Source organism: Citrus sinensis, chromosome 7, assembly GCF_022201045.2.
Source record: "Citrus sinensis cultivar Valencia sweet orange chromosome 7, DVS_A1.0, whole genome shotgun sequence".
Lineage (NCBI taxonomy): Eukaryota > Viridiplantae > Streptophyta > Magnoliopsida > Sapindales > Rutaceae > Citrus > Citrus sinensis.
In genome coordinates this window covers 2,295,668-2,315,132 of record NC_068562.1, presented here as the reverse complement: position 1 = coordinate 2,315,132, position 19,465 = coordinate 2,295,668, and the positions used below count along the sequence as shown (strand labels likewise).

The 19,465-nt window shown below is 32.7% G+C and overlaps 2 protein-coding genes across 3 annotated transcripts; both read left to right on the top strand.

The window, feature by feature from the left end:
• The first annotated feature begins 7,921 nt into the window (after positions 1–7,921).
• On the top strand, positions 7,922–10,420 carry LOC102624250 (SCARECROW-LIKE protein 7). Of its 2 annotated transcripts, none has more exons than XM_006466722.3 (2): positions 7,922–8,079; positions 8,205–10,420. In XM_006466722.3, exon 2 carries the CDS (start codon positions 8,236–8,238, stop codon positions 10,102–10,104), a length of 1,869 nt encoding a protein of 622 aa, XP_006466785.1. In that variant the 5' UTR covers positions 7,922–8,079; positions 8,205–8,235; the 3' UTR covers positions 10,105–10,420. The 2 variants fall into 2 exon arrangements, with proteins under 2 accessions (XP_006466785.1, XP_006466786.1); XM_006466723.4 differs by having other exon boundaries at positions 7,942–8,084.
• A 6,834-nt stretch (positions 10,421–17,254) lies between these two features.
• On the top strand, positions 17,255–18,157 carry LOC102624721 (hypothetical protein). Its single transcript, XM_006466724.3, has 3 exons — positions 17,255–17,502; positions 17,603–17,739; positions 17,865–18,157. Exons 1-3 carry the CDS (start codon positions 17,309–17,311, stop codon positions 17,936–17,938), a joined length of 405 nt encoding a protein of 134 aa, XP_006466787.1. The 5' UTR covers positions 17,255–17,308; the 3' UTR covers positions 17,939–18,157.
• Positions 18,158–19,465: the final 1,308 nt, after the last annotated feature.

The following is a 19,465-nucleotide window of genomic DNA, read 5'->3' as shown; positions in this document are numbered from 1 at the left end:
CGGAAATGAAGCTGCAATGCGCATGGTCGAAACATTCGGATGCGTGTCGCCTATCCATTAGATTTTAATTGTTAAATTTACGAAAATGAGGGTGCCGTGCACATAATCAAAACATTTGGATGCACGGGAATATTGTCGAAGCATTTGGAGGCCATGCCAATAAGCCATGGCCTGTTGTGAATTTGTGATTCACTAGTTATGTGAAAGACATAAAGGTTACTCATGTCCACCGAGTCCAAGTGGGTGAATGAGAAGAAAAAAAAAAAAAAAATGGGGCAATGAGTAGATTTGGTGATCAAGTCAACACACTGTCTTCCACTACCCAAAATCCAATGAAAATTAAAACTTTCATTCGAGCCACAAGTGTCGCTGTTCTTGCCACTTGCCACTGCCAGTACCAGTAGTCTTGTAATTTCGGGAAAAAAGCGGTCTTTGCTTAATTGCAGGTTTGACTGCAAGATCGAATCTGAAATCTGCTTTAATCCGATAAAGCACTTTTATGGACGGCTTCAACCCATTCCATCACGAAAAGAGGCTCTAAATCTAAGGTGAAAGATTGAGAGCATTTCTTAGTGCCATGCAAGAATGGAAAAAGGAATTGCTTTTGGTAGAACTGTCTAATTAGGCCAGGCACATCTAATCAACCAAAATTTGAAAATTAGAACGAATTTGGTCCTCCGCGTAGACAGAGATGGATGGCTTCCACTGAGGGTGAGTTGAGGGAAAAAGGAATGGCTGCTTTGTATATATGCCAAAATGGGAGAATCTAGATCATTGGGAAAAAAGGGGGTGGTTGCTTTCGGTATCATCTCTCCACCAGTGAATATATATCCAAATGAATATTAATTTTTGTGAGTAGATTAATCTTCACCTTGTTTTATTTTTCTAAACCCCATGCTCGTCATATATCCACTCTATCCCTGATGTATACACTTACTTCTATTAACATGACATGGTATTAATCTGTTTTTACTGACTAGTTGATAAAGGGTAGTGTGTTCGTGATCAAAACAAATTTAGCAAGATGATGACTAGACAATTAATTAGAATTGTTAACCATGGTTGTAGTTGCTGCCCAAATTAAATGTGATAGGGATTTTTATGTGTTACATCATTGTCTAAATTGGAAGTATGCCAGCATAACAAATTTTCACAAATGCTACAAATTATATATAGCTTGAATAAGAAAGCTCGTGGATAACGAAGGATCTAAATACATCATTGTTTTTCATATGATATCGGCGTTATGATTTTGGAAAGAGTTCTCGCCATCATTCTCCATCAATTATTTTATAGTGAGTGAGCAAGTTTATCTTCCTTTAATTAAACTAGGCTTCAAGATTAAGATAAATGTTTATAAACTTTGAACGGTCATTTCTGTCATTTTCAGATGCATTTCAAATTCTTATTATCTCGCATTAAGGATTTAAAAAAAAAAAAAAACTCCAAGTCGTAATCAGATGATGAATCTGGATCAGCTAGTTGACATTCAATATTGGGTATTTTTAAATATCAAATAATGATATTAAATTTATGGCTATACTATGTTAGATATAATATAATATCCAGCAAATTCATAAGTTGTCACTCATAAATTTATGTTTAATTAAGTGCTTCATGCATGTTGATAAAGTATATATATATATATGCAGTTTATTTTACGAGTTAACTTAATGTACTTTTTTTTATTTCCAACTCTATGTTAATCTTTGTTAAAAATTCAAGAAGTTTTTCTATATGTTATAATAAAACATTGAAAAGTAGAAAAGTGTGTTTTTAGCTTATTTATAAAAAGGCTTTAGTGGTGCGAAACAAAAGCAATCCTAACTAATAGATAATGCCAACATTTTATTAGGATTGAATGTTGAGATAGTTTAGTTATAGTCAGCAACTTGAGGGCTAGAGTGGGCTCTGAGAAGGAGTGATTGGATTCCCAGAATCTGAAACCAATGCAAGTGAGAAAAGAAAAAGGGAAGAAAGGAAAGCAAGGTTGATTGAAAAAGAAAGTTCAGATAAGGTTTAGTGCGTGGGCCTCTGTGAATGGACTTATGCAATTCCAATTTCTTGTTCAACCTATCCAACCAATGACTGCGATTAAGACTTCTAATTTCGTCTACTTCTGTTCTAAAAATAATAATTAGTTTTAAAACCAAGGGCCCTAAGGTTTATTTAATTATCCATCTAGATAACTTAAGTTTCAGTCATATATTTTTTTAAAAAAAATAATTATGTCCTTTGATTATAGAGTTCTAACTGGATTTCAAAAAACTGTCTATGCGATCATTTTTAAAATTAAGGAGTCTACTTGTTTATTTAAGTAAATTTAGAAGTTTTGATGACTTTTCTCTTAATTATTATTATTATTAAAGAAAAAATATTTTCAAAAAGCATCATGAAACCTCTAATGCAATAGTGAGATGTTTCGATCATGACTTATGTTTCGATCATGACTTCAAATGCTCTAAAAACCACCCTTATTAGCGTAAACCACTTTCCAATCCCAAATAAAGCAACTAAATTGAACTCGCAAGTGACGAATCAAGGTTAGCCACAACAAACTACACAAGCAGTCAGTTCAGTTACATTAATGAAGACGTTTTGCGCCAAAAGAAAAGTGCACCACATGATGAATATGCACGAAACCACAATCACCAGTTACCACCAGGTCGTTTGAATTTAACTTCAAATATGTAGACGTTGCAAGTTGACTCGGCGTCGTTTAGTGTGATGTGGTGGCACCGCACTACCGAGTACCGACCCCCGTGCCAACGTGTAGTTGCTTTCCTCCTCTTGGCTTAAGCTAACGTTGCTCCCGTCAAAATATCCTGCACCGTTGCTTTTGTTTTCCCCTAGTTTCTTTCTCTCTTATTATTATTATTATTATTATTCTTTTTTTGAAGATTTTTCTCTGGTTTCTTGGTGGTTGCGTTTAGGTTCGTCGAGGATTTTGCCTGCCTTAGGGGCCCCACTTGTACCTCTTTAACTTGATTTGTGTATGGCAGAACGGGCCCACATTCGGTCCATTTTGGACCCATTAACCGCCCAAAAAGAGCAGCCCCAACATGACAAAGCCCTCCACTTTGTCAATAAAGAGTCGAAAGAAAGCCCTCCGTAGGGAGAATTTTCACCTTTTTCTTAACTTTTACCCCTTTTTCGATCTTGACCCATTGAAGTCTAACGTTTACATGATTTTTGTCTTTCATGTTAATGACTGGATGGTTTTCCATCTCTCTCGCTTATGATAATTTTATCTTTTACTTTGTTAGGGTTCTTTATGGGGTTTTATCTCTTTTTTATTCAAACTTTCTTAAGAGTTGTTTATGAGAGCGTTTTCACCTTTTTTTTTTTCCCTCCACTTCATTAAGTTTGTTTTGGGAGATTTTTGGTTTTTTTTTATTGATTGATGTGTGTAAATCAGAAGCACAATTTCTTCGTTAAATTAAAGCATGTTTACGTTATTTTTACTTTAAATCTCACGCACCAAGACGTGTCTTATTAATGGTGCAAATCAATAAAGACTCTTTTAAAGGTCTTTTTATCTTTAAATTGTCATTTTCTCCGACCAAAATTTATTATCTCTTATCTTGACATAAGTAAAATTTAAAAAAGTCTAATCTTTTTAGATCTATTCTTATTTTATTACCTTGATTTTTTTTAATAAACAACCTAATATCGTAGACTTCAAAGAATTACTTCAAGAAAATACAGTCTCTCCCACATGGTTCAAGTCACCCGTGCACGTGGAGCAGCGATATTAAAAAAAATGGTTGGAAATTTAAAAATTACAATTCCGAATCAATAAACAAATCGGTTGAGTTTCAAAATATATCGACATGGCACAATATAATTTTAAATTTCACGGGATGATGTATTATAATAAAATTGACGTTACGTCTCTAGCGCAATGTTAAATGATCCAATTCACCATGACACTTATAACAGAGTTTTTATCAACACGTTCCTAGGTGGCGAAAGATTATGGCAATACTTGAGATGCGGAGTAAGTGTGGTTTAAAGCTTGAAAAAGGTAAATTTAGGATTAGTTTTGCAATGTTGTAACTTTTAAAATAGTTGTTATTAGCTGTGCTGTAGAAATAATCAGCTGTGAATAAAATTAGTTAAATATTTGATAAAACTTATTTTTAAAATTATTGTGAATTTTAAAAGCAATTATATATGTTTGGTAAAGTTAAAATACTGTAAAAATATAAATGACTGAATTATACATAATGGCGAATAAAATTTATTTATATATTCATAAATAAATATATATATATATATATATAATATTTTTAATTGCGTATATATAGTAATTGATAACTACAATAAATATTTTATTACTAATTTTTTTATTTTGTTATCTCAATATAATTGATAACAATAACAATAATCTCTTTAAAGTTAATAATTAGATAATTTTAATTTTTTTAATATATATGATGATATATATAGAATTGTATTAAATGTAAAAATAATTCATAAAATCAAATTTTAAAAAGCCACTCCCTTCCTATTTTTCAAAATTTAATGAAGGATTGGATAATTTTATCAAAAGGGACTTCTAAAAAAATCTACCAAACACTAAAATTAACTTTTAACTTTTTTAATTTACTTTTAAACCTTCCAAAAAAAATCCAAAACCTGCCCTTAATCTAATATATTTGATTACGAATTAACACTTTACAAAAATGTAATAAAGATAGTGTTATGATCAATGCGCTTTTGTGTTAATTTTGAGACCACAATAAAATAATTCTATTTTTGATATTGATATTTACAATGGCAAATCATTAGACACTTGGTATTAATTAGCTTGCTTACTTGGTATTAAGACAAGAAACTAAAAATGGAAAGTTACAACAATAGTAAAATTTATCAAAACTACATTTGAATTAACTTTGATTATATGGCTATGGCTACCTTGGAGCTACTCCAAGGTAGAGCACAAATTACAACCACATACACAAAGTGATAAATAGTAAAAAATAAGTTGTAATTTTGATCGTGTGGTTATAAAGGTATACTTTATCTTAAAGCGGTTCCAACATAACTGAACCTTAATTATATATGTGACAATATAATTGAATTAGCTCGACTATAGAGCGGCACAAAATCAGCGTATCTTATATGCAGGTGACGTGATATGTGCTCCAATCATATTTTGAAGAAATATTTGCACACACATTAATGGGGACTTAGAATTTTTTTGTTAAATGTATGAAGTTTAAAATTTTATTAATTTTAATTTTTTAATTTATTTTTTTAACTTATATTTGATTTTCAGACATTTGAATATGAATATAAAAAGTGAACTCTTATGATTTTTTTATTTTTAAAGAAAAAATATTTAAATGAAAAGTAAATATTATATCCTAAAAATATATTTATTAAATAAAATTATTTCCTAAATTAGAAAACCTAATCTTTTCTTTTGATTGCATAAATATCAAATTACAATATTTAAGATTTTTTTATTTATAAAAATAAATAAGATACTACTTATATTTAGATATTAAAAAAAATATGTCATTCAAAATTTACATTCATAATTAAGTCAAATTCAAATTTATTTAGATTTCGGACAAAATAATAAACACTACCTTAACCTTAATTGTCTCTACCAAACTAGAAGTCATAAGTGAATTTTTGCATGATAGTTAATGACTTAGGACCTGTTTGGAATTGAGGTGTTGTAGTTAGTAATCTACAGCTGTTGTGAAAAAAAAACTATAATTATGAAACAAAAGTTAATAATATGTAATAAATATAAATTTTAAATAATAATTTTGACAAAATTATTAAAGATATAATAGATTTTTCATCATACAAGTGAAAAATCATATTAATATAGCTTTTAAGTTACCGCAGTTAGTATTTATCAAACACTTTAATATTGTAACTTTTAAATTACAACTATCCAACCACAATTCCAAATGCATCCTTAATATATATTAATCAACTATTTTTTTAATAAACACAACTTATCTATATTAAAAAAACACTAATTCTTTACAAATTACAAAACAATCACGCATTAAAAAAAAGTACAATTCAAATACATCTAAATATTTTATATAAGAGTTTAAACTTCTCAATCTAAAACTTATAACCGGTGGAAATATTGTTTTGAAATTTAAAAAATCGCAAATATCTAAATTTTGAAACTTGATCCTGATTTCATGTAATTATGGAAAAAGAGGCAAAGACCATATATTCATTTCTTAGCAATATTGTGATTGTCGGCCGAAAAAAAGAAAACAAGAAGGCTACTCGCGGATATGGATGGCAATGGATTGGATCTGATCCAATAAATTTGGATCGGATTTGGATATTGATGTGCTGATCTAGTGCGGATCTAAGACGGATCTGGAGTAGATCTGTATCTATTTTAATATCTAAATCCATATCCATATCCACCCATCTTTTAATTTTATTTTATTTTAAAAGTTTCTTAATAATTGTGGAATTATAATGATAATAAATTTTATTCATAGCATATTAGTGATATTTACCATGCATTTAAACTCTTAAAACTTAAAGGTTAATTTTGTAAATTTAAATGTCACCCAGCCCCAAAGCATGTACATGCATTATTCAAATTGCAAACCAAGTAATACAACCTAGCAATTTATTTTATTATATTGGCCAAATAATTTTTAAGGAATATAGTTATTCATATATTTAGTCAAATATGGTCATAATAAAAATAATAAAAGACTGAATATAAATAATATTTAATTTATATGTCATTATCTAATGTTGTATGAATGAGAGTAGGTGTGTTGTGAATATTAGAATAATGAGGGAGACAATGAAATATTAGATTGATCTTACTCCTGTAATTTTTATTATCTTTCTTATTTGTTATTTTGGTATAAAAATATAAGCTACAATATTTATCATATTTTTGAGAAAAATTATATAATTTATTTGTTATCAATACATGTTAGCTTTCAATTTTCATTCTAAAAAATTATTACTATTTTATTGCTGAGCTATATAATTCATGACAAATTTAGAATAAATTTAGATTTTAATTTTTTTTTAAATTTAGAACAAATATAAATATTTATTTATTTTTTTAAATCTGAATATAAAGTAAAAAATATAAATTCATGACAAATATAAAATAAATCTTAATTTTTATTATAGATCAAAATCTAAACCAGAGTATCTCCAATCTATATATGACCCATTGACATCCCTACTGGCGGAGCTTAAATTCTGTTTCTATTTTTAATGAACTCGAATAAAAAAGTGAAACTAAAATGATTTTTACAAGATATTGCTTAGTCACAGGGTGTACTATTTTGCATACGGCGGCCAGATAAACGAGGCTGATTTAGGCTTTTGATAATGCAATGAGTTCACTGTTCATGCAAAGGTCACTTTCAGAGTTTCAGTAACAGAACAAAACCAGATTGTTACTGTGGCAAGTCAAGCAGATCCTGAAACGGACGGCGAGGATTCTGTTTCGTTTACCGAGGGAAATCAGCGAGGCTGACGTCATAAAGACGGCGACGTAGACGCGCCGTGCTTGTGGCGGGCAGGGCCCACAACGATGTCAAGTCCCGTACAGAGCGGGCGAGAGGAAAGAGGACACGTGGACGTCAATAACATGATGTTTGTAATATCAAAAGAACCTGGGTCCCACTGGCATATGACGCCACGTCATACGAACCGCTCTAGCACAGCGGAACTGTTACTCGTCGCGAGTGGGAACATTTATTTATTTTTTTTAAAAAAGAAGGTAATTCTAATTTCTAAATGAGGACACTGTAGATGCCACCATAGGAGACTGATGTAGTACTAACATAGAATAGAGGTCTATTCATCATTTTATTGCATTTATTTAAAAATTATTTAATTAATTTTGATCTGTAAAAGGGACCCACATTAATTTAGGAGGTGATTTTAATCAGCGTTTGTTCTTCTTAAGGAGACTATGCAGTGCTTTTCAATTCTTTAAAGCTACCTTCTCGAGTCCCTCTAGCTCTCACTCTCTGTTATCTCTCTAGCTGAGGCGAATCCAGAATAGCCAACTTTGTGATCCCGTTGTTTCTGGGCTTCTGGTGCTGGGTACTGTGCGCTCTCTCTCTCCCTTCTCTAACTCTCAGTTATTTTTCTATAAAGATGTGTTCGTTCACTTGACTTTCCACAAGCTTTTCTGTCTTGCTTACATTTTGGTGATAATGTGAGTGCAGATTTTTCTATTTGGAGAGTTTCAGCTGGAGAATGGCATATATGTGTGCAGACAGTGGCAATCTTATGGCAGTTGCCCAACAAGTCATCAAACAAAAACAAGAACAAGAAAAACAACAGCAGCAGCAGCAGCAGCAGCAACATCAACAAAACAGCGATCAACCGCAGCAGCAATTCTTCGGCCTCAATCCTTACTCTTTAAACCCCTGGACAAGCAGCAGTCAGCATTCTATTTCGGTGTCCAACTCTCCTAATTTTGGCTACGGTTTCACGGGTCCGGGCTTCCCCGACCCGTTAGATACTGGAGAATCTGGGTTTCCGTTCCCACAAATTGATCATCACTCTACTTCTGGTGGGTTTAGATTCTCTGATTTCGGAGGCGGGCCCGGGGGTGAGTTTGACTCGGACGAGTGGATGGAGAGTTTAATGAACACCGCTCACTCAACGGATAGTTCTAATCTGCCTCCTGCTTGTGACGCGTGGCAAAACAATGCTTCTGATTTCGGGCTTTACGCAACCGATCCCTTCACCAGCTGTCCGAGTCAACTCGGCTCTCCGACCTCCGAACTCAACCGCGTCGTGTTTGCTGACTCGCAGAAGACCATTCTCCCAGCATGGCCTCCATCTCCGCCGCCGCCTCTAGTTCCTCCAGAATCAGCGGTCAAAGAATTAGCCAAACAAGTCAGTCCAAGTCCAAGTCCTAGCCCTAGTCCTAGCCGTGTACCGCCCCCAAACGACGCCGTTGGCGCCTCAACCTCAACCGGCTTTGCTGAAGCTGAATTGGCACAGCCACTAACAAAGGCTTTAATTGACTGCGCTCGCCTCGTCGAATCAGAACCAGACAAAGCCGTGAAGTCTCTTGTAAGACTCAGAGGATCAGTGTGTGCTCACGGAAATCCAACTGAAAGAGTGGCGTATTACTTCACTGAAGCGTTGTATAAGAGATTGACTCAACGAGCGGAGAAATCGATAACGACGTTGGAGGCTAACTGTGAGGATTGCATTCTCTCTTTCAAGACCCTCAACGATGCTTGCCCATACTCAAAATTTGCTTATTTAACAGCCAATCAAGCAATACTCGAAGCCACAGAAAATGCAAGCCACATTCACATAGTTGATTTCGGGATTGTTCAGGGAATTCAATGGTCATTCTTGTTACAAGCATTAGCCAATCGACCAACTGGAAAGCCCGTTAAGGTTCGGATCTCAGGCATACCCGCTCCAGCTCTCGGCAAGTCCCCGGCTGCCTCGCTCCTCGCTACTGGTGATCGTCTCCGTGAATTCGCTGGATCTCTCTCATTGAACTTGGAGTTCGAACCCATTCTAATCCCCATTCGAAAACTCCGGGCCTCGAGTTTTCGGGTCGACCCGAACGAGGCGTTGGTTGTGAACTTCATGCTTCAGTTGAACAGCTTACTAGACGACAACCGGCTTGCTGTGGAAAATGCTCTTCAGATGGCAAAATCCTTAAACCCGAATGTGGTTACTCTCGCAGAGTACGAAGCAAATTTGAATCGGACGGGGTTTTTGGCCAGGTTCAAGAACGCGTTGAAGTATTACACTGCCGTGTTTGAGTCCCTGGAGCCGAACATGACCACGGACTCAGATGAGAGATTCCAAGTTGAAAGACAAATTCTGGGTCCAAGAATTGCAAATTTGCTTGCACCAGAGAAACAGGGAGCCAAAAGAGAACGTGTCGAGGATATCGAGAATTGGCGCATTTTCATGGAGAATTCCGATTTTGAAGGGATACCCTTCAGCCATTATGCACTTAGTCAGGCTGAGATTTTGTTATGGAACTATAATTACAGTCCTCTGTTCACGTTGAATCAGTCTCACGATAACTTGTTAACCTTGTCATGGAAGAAGGTGCCTCTTCTTACCGTTTCTTCATGGCGTTGAATGTTGATCATGATGGTGGGTTTCTGTCTCATTTTGTTCATATTGTTCACCTTACTGATCGGATTTGGCTTTCAGTTTCATTCTCTAGTTTAGTTAATATGTAGTTTCTTAGTCTAGCGCCAACCAATTGAAACATTGCATTAGCATTGTTAACCATGTTTATCCCACTTCGTTTAGCTTTTGTCCTTGTAGGCGTCTTTTGGATGTATTTTTTTGGGTTTTTGCTTACTTTCGATTTTCGAATCCGTCGCTTCTGAAAGCATGACTAATTGTAGTTACAGTGAGTTGGAAATCGAAGTGGAAAATGTTTGCATTACTGTCTCTGTAGTCTGTTCTGTTCTGTTTATAAATTTAAATCTGAATGTGATCTAGCATTTCTTTCTAATTTTTTTTAATGCTCTAGTCAAGTGGTAGTGGTAGTGGCAGTGGTACGGGGAAGCAAATTGATTCATGGCTCAGGGTCAGGGATAACCATGACTTTATTTGTTGAGCTTTCTAAATTTTCTGACATTTTCAAAGCCTATTGACAAAGTACTGCAACTGTGCTATTGTGTGTGTTTTTACCCCTCCCCATAATTTTTCCTGTCTTGCAAAAATTTGTGAAACATGAAAATTTGTCACTGTCTATCTGGTTTTGTGATTAGTATTTGATCAGTACCCACTAGCTGTGGCCTGGTTTCTACATTCGGTGTTTGATGAAGTTTAAACCTGACTTTATCTTTTACATCTAATTAGTTTTGTGATTGTGACATACCCAAAACCCTTTGTTTTGGGTATTTATTTTGCCTTGGCCGTTCAACTCTAAACCTTTTTAAGGTTTCTGTTTTGCTTTGCGACCTATCGCTTTCCATAAACCTATGAATGGAAAATGACCTCAAAAATCTGCATCACTTGCCTTGCTGGCTTTCTTTCCACTCTGATTACTCGAAGCTGTGGGCATTTATTTGTTGATTATAGCTTCAAGGAATTAATGCATCTCGTGCATGTTGCTTTCAGTCTGCAGACAAAAGATATAAGACTTAAGAGGAGCCTAAATATGACAGCTTATCTTTTAGCATCATTAGTGTGTAAATTTGGTGAAGCTAGGTAGGCATTCTCTCCATCTTAGTCCCCATTAGAATGTAACTTGTATTACTTGACACATAAGTTTTGTCAGCTGTCTGTTGAGCGTTCTCATAACCATCATCATTGTACATGCCCATTCTACAAGCAACTTGGGATATGATTTGTTCTCGTAAAAATACGGTTGTAATTAGGTCTTCTATTGTGCTAAACTCGGAGGTGGATAAATGGGTTACAATAAGATTACAAGATATGATGCGCATTGACTTATTTGTATTTGTATGGACAAATATTAAGATGTTTAATAAATGAATCGACACGACATGACATGATAAATAATCTTGTCATGTTTGTGTTGGACCTTCTTAATAATACTATTATACATTTATGGCACTAACTATCAATTAAAATATGGTAATATTATTGAAAAATTAATACACCCACGTACATATTAAACACTAAATTAATTATTTCTATTATATTCATGTTGTGTCATAAATTTATTTATATTTTAATTTTTTTGTATTATTTATATTAAACAGATCAACACTATTAACATTATTAATAAGGGGTTATATTCGTATTTTGATGTTTCAACGCAATTAATAAATAGGTTGTATTTGTATTTATTTAAATTTGACACGACACGATTACACAAATTGACACCTTTAGCTCAAGAAAACCATTTGATTTAGCCCAAATCATATTGCCTCCCGTCAGGTTATCCCCTGATATATCCTAGACCTATTATTATTAGGTCTTCTAAGTCGGAAGCTTTTGTATTCTATAAGCTATCCAATTCAAGTAAAATCATTTGAACATTGGTCGTGTCACAACGAGCAAAATATGTTTCATTAGTCCACGTTTTTAATCTGCTGAATGTTTATTAATCCATGCTTTTATTATCTCACTGCATCTTTAAGTATGCTCTATAGGATATATGAACATCTACTCCATCGTACCATTTTATTTTTCTTGAAAGTTTATGTTTATGTTGTTAACAACGGATGTTACATTATGGTTGAGCAATAATTATCTTTGTAGTGATCCAAACAAATTCTCCGATATGTCTTCATGCGAAGAACATTAAGACCTAAAGGGTTGCATCTTTAATGCACGTGGGGTGAGATATGCTTTCATTTTATGATTAAGGGTGCGTTTGGAATTGAGGTTGGACATCTTAGTGTTTGTTAAAAAATTAATTGCTGTAACTTGAAAGATATGTTGATATGATTTTTTACTTGTATAATGAAAAATCTATTATATCTTTAATAATTTTATCAAAATTATTATTTTAAATTTAATTTACCATATATTACTAACTTTTATTTTATACTTACAGTTTTTTTTTTCACAATAACTATATTTTTAAAATTACAACACCTCAATTTCAAACGCACCATAAAGCTGCAGCCGACCCTCTCCCGGGACCATAACTTTCAAGGAAGAAAAGAGCTAATTCATCCTCAAGCTAAGATGTAGTTGGTGACAATGGACACAAGTTTAAGGCACCAGACCAATGGGCTTAGTTCAACAATTATTAAATCAATCAAAATTGGTCCCTACCGCCGTATCTTTTGGGGCACTGGTCACTGGACAATTTATTATAGCAGAGAACGATCTAGAAGACCAGTGCTACATTATATGATAATCTAACTAAATCCAAAGAAGGTTTTTAAATTTGACAGGAAAAGGTATATATATAATCTGATGAAAACATAAGTAAAACAAAAAAAAAAAAAAGCATTATATTGGTGCATTGAGCTTTTGTGCCCGGAGTTCTCTAAAGACATTTTGGAAGAAATAAAGAAAGAAAAACAGACACGTGATTTTCATACGAACTTTAGTAATTTTGTTTGTTTAAGGCAGCTGGGGGTGTATGATACTGAAACTGAAACCAGAACAGCGCCTGTAATTTCTTTCATATGATAAAAGCTGGCATTGACATAATGTGCCATAGGTCTACTGCTTGAAGGTGCTTTGCTGACGCTGGTGTAGATGCAACGGTAAAATGGTCCCACGAATTGGAGACATATGAGAAGTCTGTATATTCGTTAAAAATTTTATAGTAGGCTGCGCCGCACCCTGAATTACCCTAAGTTGAATGATCTGACACTAGTGGCAGAGGTCGCGGCTTTACACCCGCCAAACTGCTGATTTTCCCTTTTTAATGAAAATTACCAAGATGTCCATCTACACTGCGTGCAATTCTTCAACTCTTTTGGTTTGGGCTCCTCCTCCGATGCCCATTTTATAATAATAGCGATCTATATTACTTGGGATGACGACGGGCAGCATGCAACGCGGGTTTGTAGTTTGTCTGTCAGTCTCACGTTCGCAAACATTATAAAACAAAAAAAAAAATTAAATTAAATTACCAAATTTGCATCATGCTTACAGCGCAGGTACTATTTTATTTCTTCAAAAACTTGCCGATTGCTCGGAACCCCTATTAGTAGCCCTGCGGATTTGTTTTTTTTTTTTTTTCTGGTAGTTGCCAGACTCAAAAATATAAATTACACATTATTGAAACTATAAATTAATAAAATTAGCCAAAAAATAAAAATGACATGCTTAATTCAAATTTTTAACGATGTAAATGAGAACATAAAAATTTCAATATTAAAACAAATACACAAAAGGTGTGTATGGTGTGTATGCCATTTTGCATTACACTGTATTGCATTGTATTAAACATTGTTTTTATACTAACTCATTCTTAGTTGCAAGTTCAAGTTTAAATATGTAAAAAGTAGGAGTTTTAGAATGTATTGAATTAAAATGTTATTCAAATTTTAAATATAAACTTTTATTATTAATAAATTATAATTTATTAAATATTCATTTATATTTATATTTAAATTTTTTTAATTTAAATAATAATAATATAAGATGATAATAAACCTAAATATTTAATAAATAAATGATAATACATTTTTTAAATTTCATTACATAAAATCATTTTAATTTTTTTACTTTAAATACATAAAGTGTATTTTAAATTTATTTAATCATTTATTTTAATAAATAAAAATTAATTTATAATTTATTTTAATATTATATTGTTTTGTAAGATAAAATTATATTATATTACTTTTACAATATAATATTAAATTATACTATATTATAATATGATTTATAATGTTATAATAGCTAATATTAGAGATAAATTACATTATAATATATTATTGTTAATAATATAACGTAATATTGTAATATTTTATTATTTAATGATAGTATATTATTAAAATTATTTTTATATTATAAAATTAATAGCAAAACCGTATATTAATTTAATTTTAATGTTACTATAAAATAATAATATTTTATTATAATACAGTCCATACTAAATCAAACATTATATTGCATTCCAACTTGATGCAATAATATGCCTTAGTATAATACACCATAATGTAATACAACTACCATAGTGACATGCAATATAGTGTGTCAAATATAGCCAAAATGTATTAATCTAACCCAAATTCTCCAATTTAAATACAAAATACACAAGTCCACCACAATTACTTTTTTTATTAAAAAAAATAGACAAAGATCTATAATCCACAAACTAGCATCCAAGAGTAGCAAATATGATCCATCTTGTTGAACATCAAGCTCCAAGCTATAATAATTAAGATTTTTATTTCATTCACCATTATTAGTAGTACATATCCAACATGATTCCTACAATTACCTTACATATTACTTTTATCTTTAATGTTAGGTCTCACTCTTATCTTATATATTTTTGAGAATAAACATTAACATTTAAATTATTTAAAAAATTAATACAGATTAGTGAATACCCGCAAGGATTATTCGAATGTATTTTTTTCTTTTACCCTATTGGAGGTGGATTTTTGTTTATATTATTAAAATTGTCCATTTTCCTATCACAACTAATGAATTTTTTGTGAGTGTACAAATATAAAGGGTCTAGCTATGGTGCAACTGTGGTATCATACCACAGCTGCACCTAGCCATTAGATTCAGCTATAGTACATGTGTGCAGCTAAATCTAATGGCTAGGTGCAGCTATGGTATGGTACCATAGTTACACCATAGTTTTGTCCAAATATAAAACTTCGCAGGCAAAATTGTCATCCCCATTCACAACAAATAAGTCGCAAATATTTTCCTGCTCTGGGATTGCGACTCCTTTGAATTGGCTGGAAATTTGACTTCATATTTCATAGGCCACGCCTTCTGATGGTACGTTTTGTTTAGGCAATTTACTTCACACGGCATTTGTTGACTTTTACTCTTTCAGCTAAGGTGCCTCTATGACTTAGAAGTTAGATAGAAGACCCGATCGAAAATTAGCTCCGAGTCGTTACATGTAATTTGAACCCAACTATACCGCAAATTCTACATTCACAAACTTTCACTAAAACATATTAAAATCTGTCGGTAATTTTCAATTTGTTTCTATCGGCATGTTTTTTTTTCTTTTTCTTTTTTTTGCTTTGTTTCTATAGGCATGTTGTATAAAGGTTCCTGACTTTCTGTTTGGAAATTGGTAATAATGTCAGGTTTTGGGCTTTTGGGTGGCTTCATCTAGCATTAATTGATTCAATTTGGCCCCTCCCTAGAACTCGTTCAAAAACCCCAATTTTATTTTTATAGCTCTTTTCTTAGTCAAAATCACGCGTAATAAGAAATAAATTTAATGAAAATCAAACGTAATTTCCTTGTGCTACTAATTCTTCATGCCCTCGTCATGCGTCAAATACTTTATTGGGCCCTTTTTTGGTTATTAATTTCCCCTTAATTTTTGACATGTTTTTTCGTAGATGAAATAATTGCAAATTTAATAATCAAATTCAATAGATCGGATGAATCTTTTTTTTTTCAATTGTTTTATTTGAAGATTTCATAGTCAACTACATATTTTCTCTATAAGGAGTTCATGTAGCGGGTGTGAAGAGGTTATAACAAAAGGAAAATACATGGATTTGTTAATTAATTTTATATTTTTACTTTCAAGTAATTTTATCAATTAAAATGCTATGATATGAAATCAGGATTTCATAAGGATATTGAAAGGGTGCCAATAGAATCACTCAAATTAATTTTATAAAGCATTTGTACAGGCTTGATTTTATGTGAAGGCAATGAGTTGAGATAGGGGCATCACCCTAAAATTTTTATAAAATCTCTTTTCTATAATTTTAACCTCAATTAAACAAGGTTTAAAGTTGAGAGAAACAAAATCTAATTAAACCCCGATATAATCTTCCATCGATTAAAATAGGACTCTTAGTTGTGGGTGCCCAAATTTAAAAAATTCTCAAAAGAGCAAGAAGCTAATAATTTTTGTATTTTTTTAAAGCTCTAATCCGATTTTGCTGATGAAATTGAGAGGCAGATCACTTAGTGATAATGCCTCGCCTTCTTTTTCTTTCTCTTTGGTCAGAACCTTGCATGATTTTTATCAAGAGTTTCTTGCCTTCTGTAAGTTATTCTTTATTCAAAATTGAATTTGTTGGAGCCACAAACAAAGAATAAAGAGAATGAAATTTATGTAATAAGAGATTATGGAGCGATCTTATCTAGTTAATTATTCTTTTGAGAAAACTAAGCTAGTGAAAACGTTGCAAACTCCAATAAGAGATTATAGGGTTTTGTTGACAAATAAGAAGGTGAAGGTGTCTGTGAAATTGAAATGGGTGTACTCAAAGCAGCGTAATTTTCAGATATGTTTTTAAAAAGTTGTTTGTGCAAAAGGGGTTCTACAAGTACTTTAAACTGGTGCTAATAGCATCACCCGATGACAGTAGTAGTTGGGCCACCATGAAGACTGAAAAGTAAAAGAGAAAAGCTACACAGAATTACAGATCTCTCTATACATATCTTTGAGTCACGTGGCTACATTAAGTACATGCCATTTGTCTCGAAATGAGAAGACATGCAAATTTAACGCTACATCTTTTCACTCCATTGTCTTGACACATGGCATGGGTGTTGCTACGTGTAGAACCAAGGAGAAGCGAATTTTTGGTAGTATTGTCGTAAGAAGAGGATCAGAAACCAATTGATTTGCTAAATGTAGCCCTTGCAGTGGCATATTTTAACTGGTTTATCTCACAGTTAAATTTATATATATAAATACACGATCTCTAGAAACCGCAAGAATAAAATGAATCACGCAATCAGATCATTTCGGGCAAATCCACCGGCCGTTTTATTGTCTTCATTCCCATCTTGCGCTGCCCACAAAGCTTCAAGCGTTGAACTGAGGCAGGTCACTACTTTGTCTAAGAAACCGACTAATCCCCAGAACATGGAGACGTCCCAGAAGATGGATCCCAATAACCCTCAAGAGAAAACTGGGTTAGTTTTATGCATTATTTTGAATTGTTATCTTATATATATACGTGGATAATTGTATTTATTTATGTAAATTGCTTTCTTTGCTGTGTTCTGGGATAAGGGACGTGATGTCTCATTCATTTGGAGAAGGATATGCCACGAGGTCTGATGAAGAAGGATTTGGTGGCATCTATGGCGGCAACCAATTCTTTCCTAATAAAGATGACAAAGATAAGGACATCAATGAAAATCACCCAGGTGACTGATTAATTAAACTGGTCTTTTCATATCATCTGGATGATTTTATTAAACTAATCAATCTTTATAATTTTTGTAACACGATTACTGTTTTGATTGTGTGGGTGTTTTGTATCTTTGCGAAGCTTTTGACAAGAGCCAAGGCAGCGAAGTGAAGGAGAAAGAAAAAGCTAGGCACCAGACCAATGCATCGAACTAAATGGAAAAAAAAAAAACTTTGCCAACCTGTTGGACGGCGTCTTTATATAAATCTACTAGCAATGCATGTAGTAGTGTTTGCTGAATAGCTTAGCTATTATCTAGATTTTTTGTAATCTTAAAGTTCCGGAGGAACATGTGTGTTGGGTTGTGAATCAACTCTTTGCTATTTTCAGCTGAATAACGAAATATGAAATACGAGAATATTAATTTTTGTTCATGAGATTCCCTTCAAAACCGAAGTAACATAAATACTGCATAAGTTGACTATGAACTCAATGAGCCGATATACAGCTCAAATAGACAATCCAAGAATACGGGCATATATGCCTATATATAAGATGTTGGAGTACACCCTTCCGTTCATAAAGTTTAGCATATGTGCCTTTAAGATATTGCATTACGCACCTCGGAAAGCAATCACAAATTCAGAGAGTTTAGAGAACCCTCTTGGGAATGGGATCATACACCAGCCTACCCAATATCTTAGAGGAATGTTAAGATCTTCTGGACAAAATTTCAATACTCATTCTAGAATTCAATTGGTATCTACTCACTAGCATATCAAATATTGGTTTGTTGCACTATAGTGTAAATAAGACTCTCATTGACAGTAAAATAAGGAACACTAGTCATGTACTATTATTTTATAGGGTCTTTTAGGCACATAAGACTAATAGTTAGTCAACTTCTATAGGAATACCCAATTAGCTTACAATTAGCCACTCAAGATATTTTAAAGAATATCTGTGATATAAATGTTACTCTTATGATAGAACTAAAAATTTTCTTAAAATATCCAATTAAATTAGAAACTCCTAAAATATAGACAATTTTGTCCATATTTCTGAGCTAAAAAAAGCCATTTTTCACGGTATTGACAAACTCTTCATTTTTCCTAACCATCTAAATGTTATCATCATCTTTGATCTTTTTATCATGCAAGTAATGGTTTCTTTAATCATCTAAATCTTGTAATAAATTATAGTTTCATGAAATTTAAGATACAATTTTTCGAGAATTGCTATAAACATTATATATTTAGATCTTTTTAGGGGTGCATACTCTGCCCTTAAGACCTTTAGCAACAATACCAAGTAGTTTCTCTGTCGTCTACAAAATCAGGGCATTACAGTTAAGGAATCATATTATACCATGATCATATTTTTAAATCAATAAAACGTGTTTCCGTGGATTTCAAACGCATTGGAAAAAAAAAAAAAAAAAGCACCCTAAGCTGGTTCTGATACCAATGCCAGAATATATAGCATGCTCCATGAATTCAAAAACAATTACCTGAATTCTTATCTGTTGCATGTGAAAGTGGATGCGGAAGTGGAAGAACCAAGGTTGAATCACAGTTCAATTTGATGGGAAATCACAAATTCGGAAAGCTTTCTCAAATTACAATGTTAAGACTTACTTGAAATGAATTATAGAGTTCTCAAAAACTATATAATTATTATTTCTCTTGCATTCCTCTCTGCCTTTACCTATAAGGTTGCATTCTTTATAATCCATGCTCTCT

Coding starts and splice junctions, on each gene's coding strand:
- LOC102624250 (XM_006466722.3), top strand. CDS start 8,236: ATGGCATATATGTGTGCAGACAGTGGCAATCTTATGGCAGTTGCCCAA.
- LOC102624721 (XM_006466724.3), top strand. CDS start 17,309: ATGAATCACGCAATCAGATCATTTCGGGCAAATCCACCGGCCGTTTTA. Junction 17,503..17,602: donor AACCCTCAAGAGAAAACTGG/GTTAGTTTTATG, acceptor TTCTGGGATAAG/GGACGTGATGTCTCATTCAT. Junction 17,740..17,864: donor CATCAATGAAAATCACCCAG/GTGACTGATTAA, acceptor ATCTTTGCGAAG/CTTTTGACAAGAGCCAAGGC.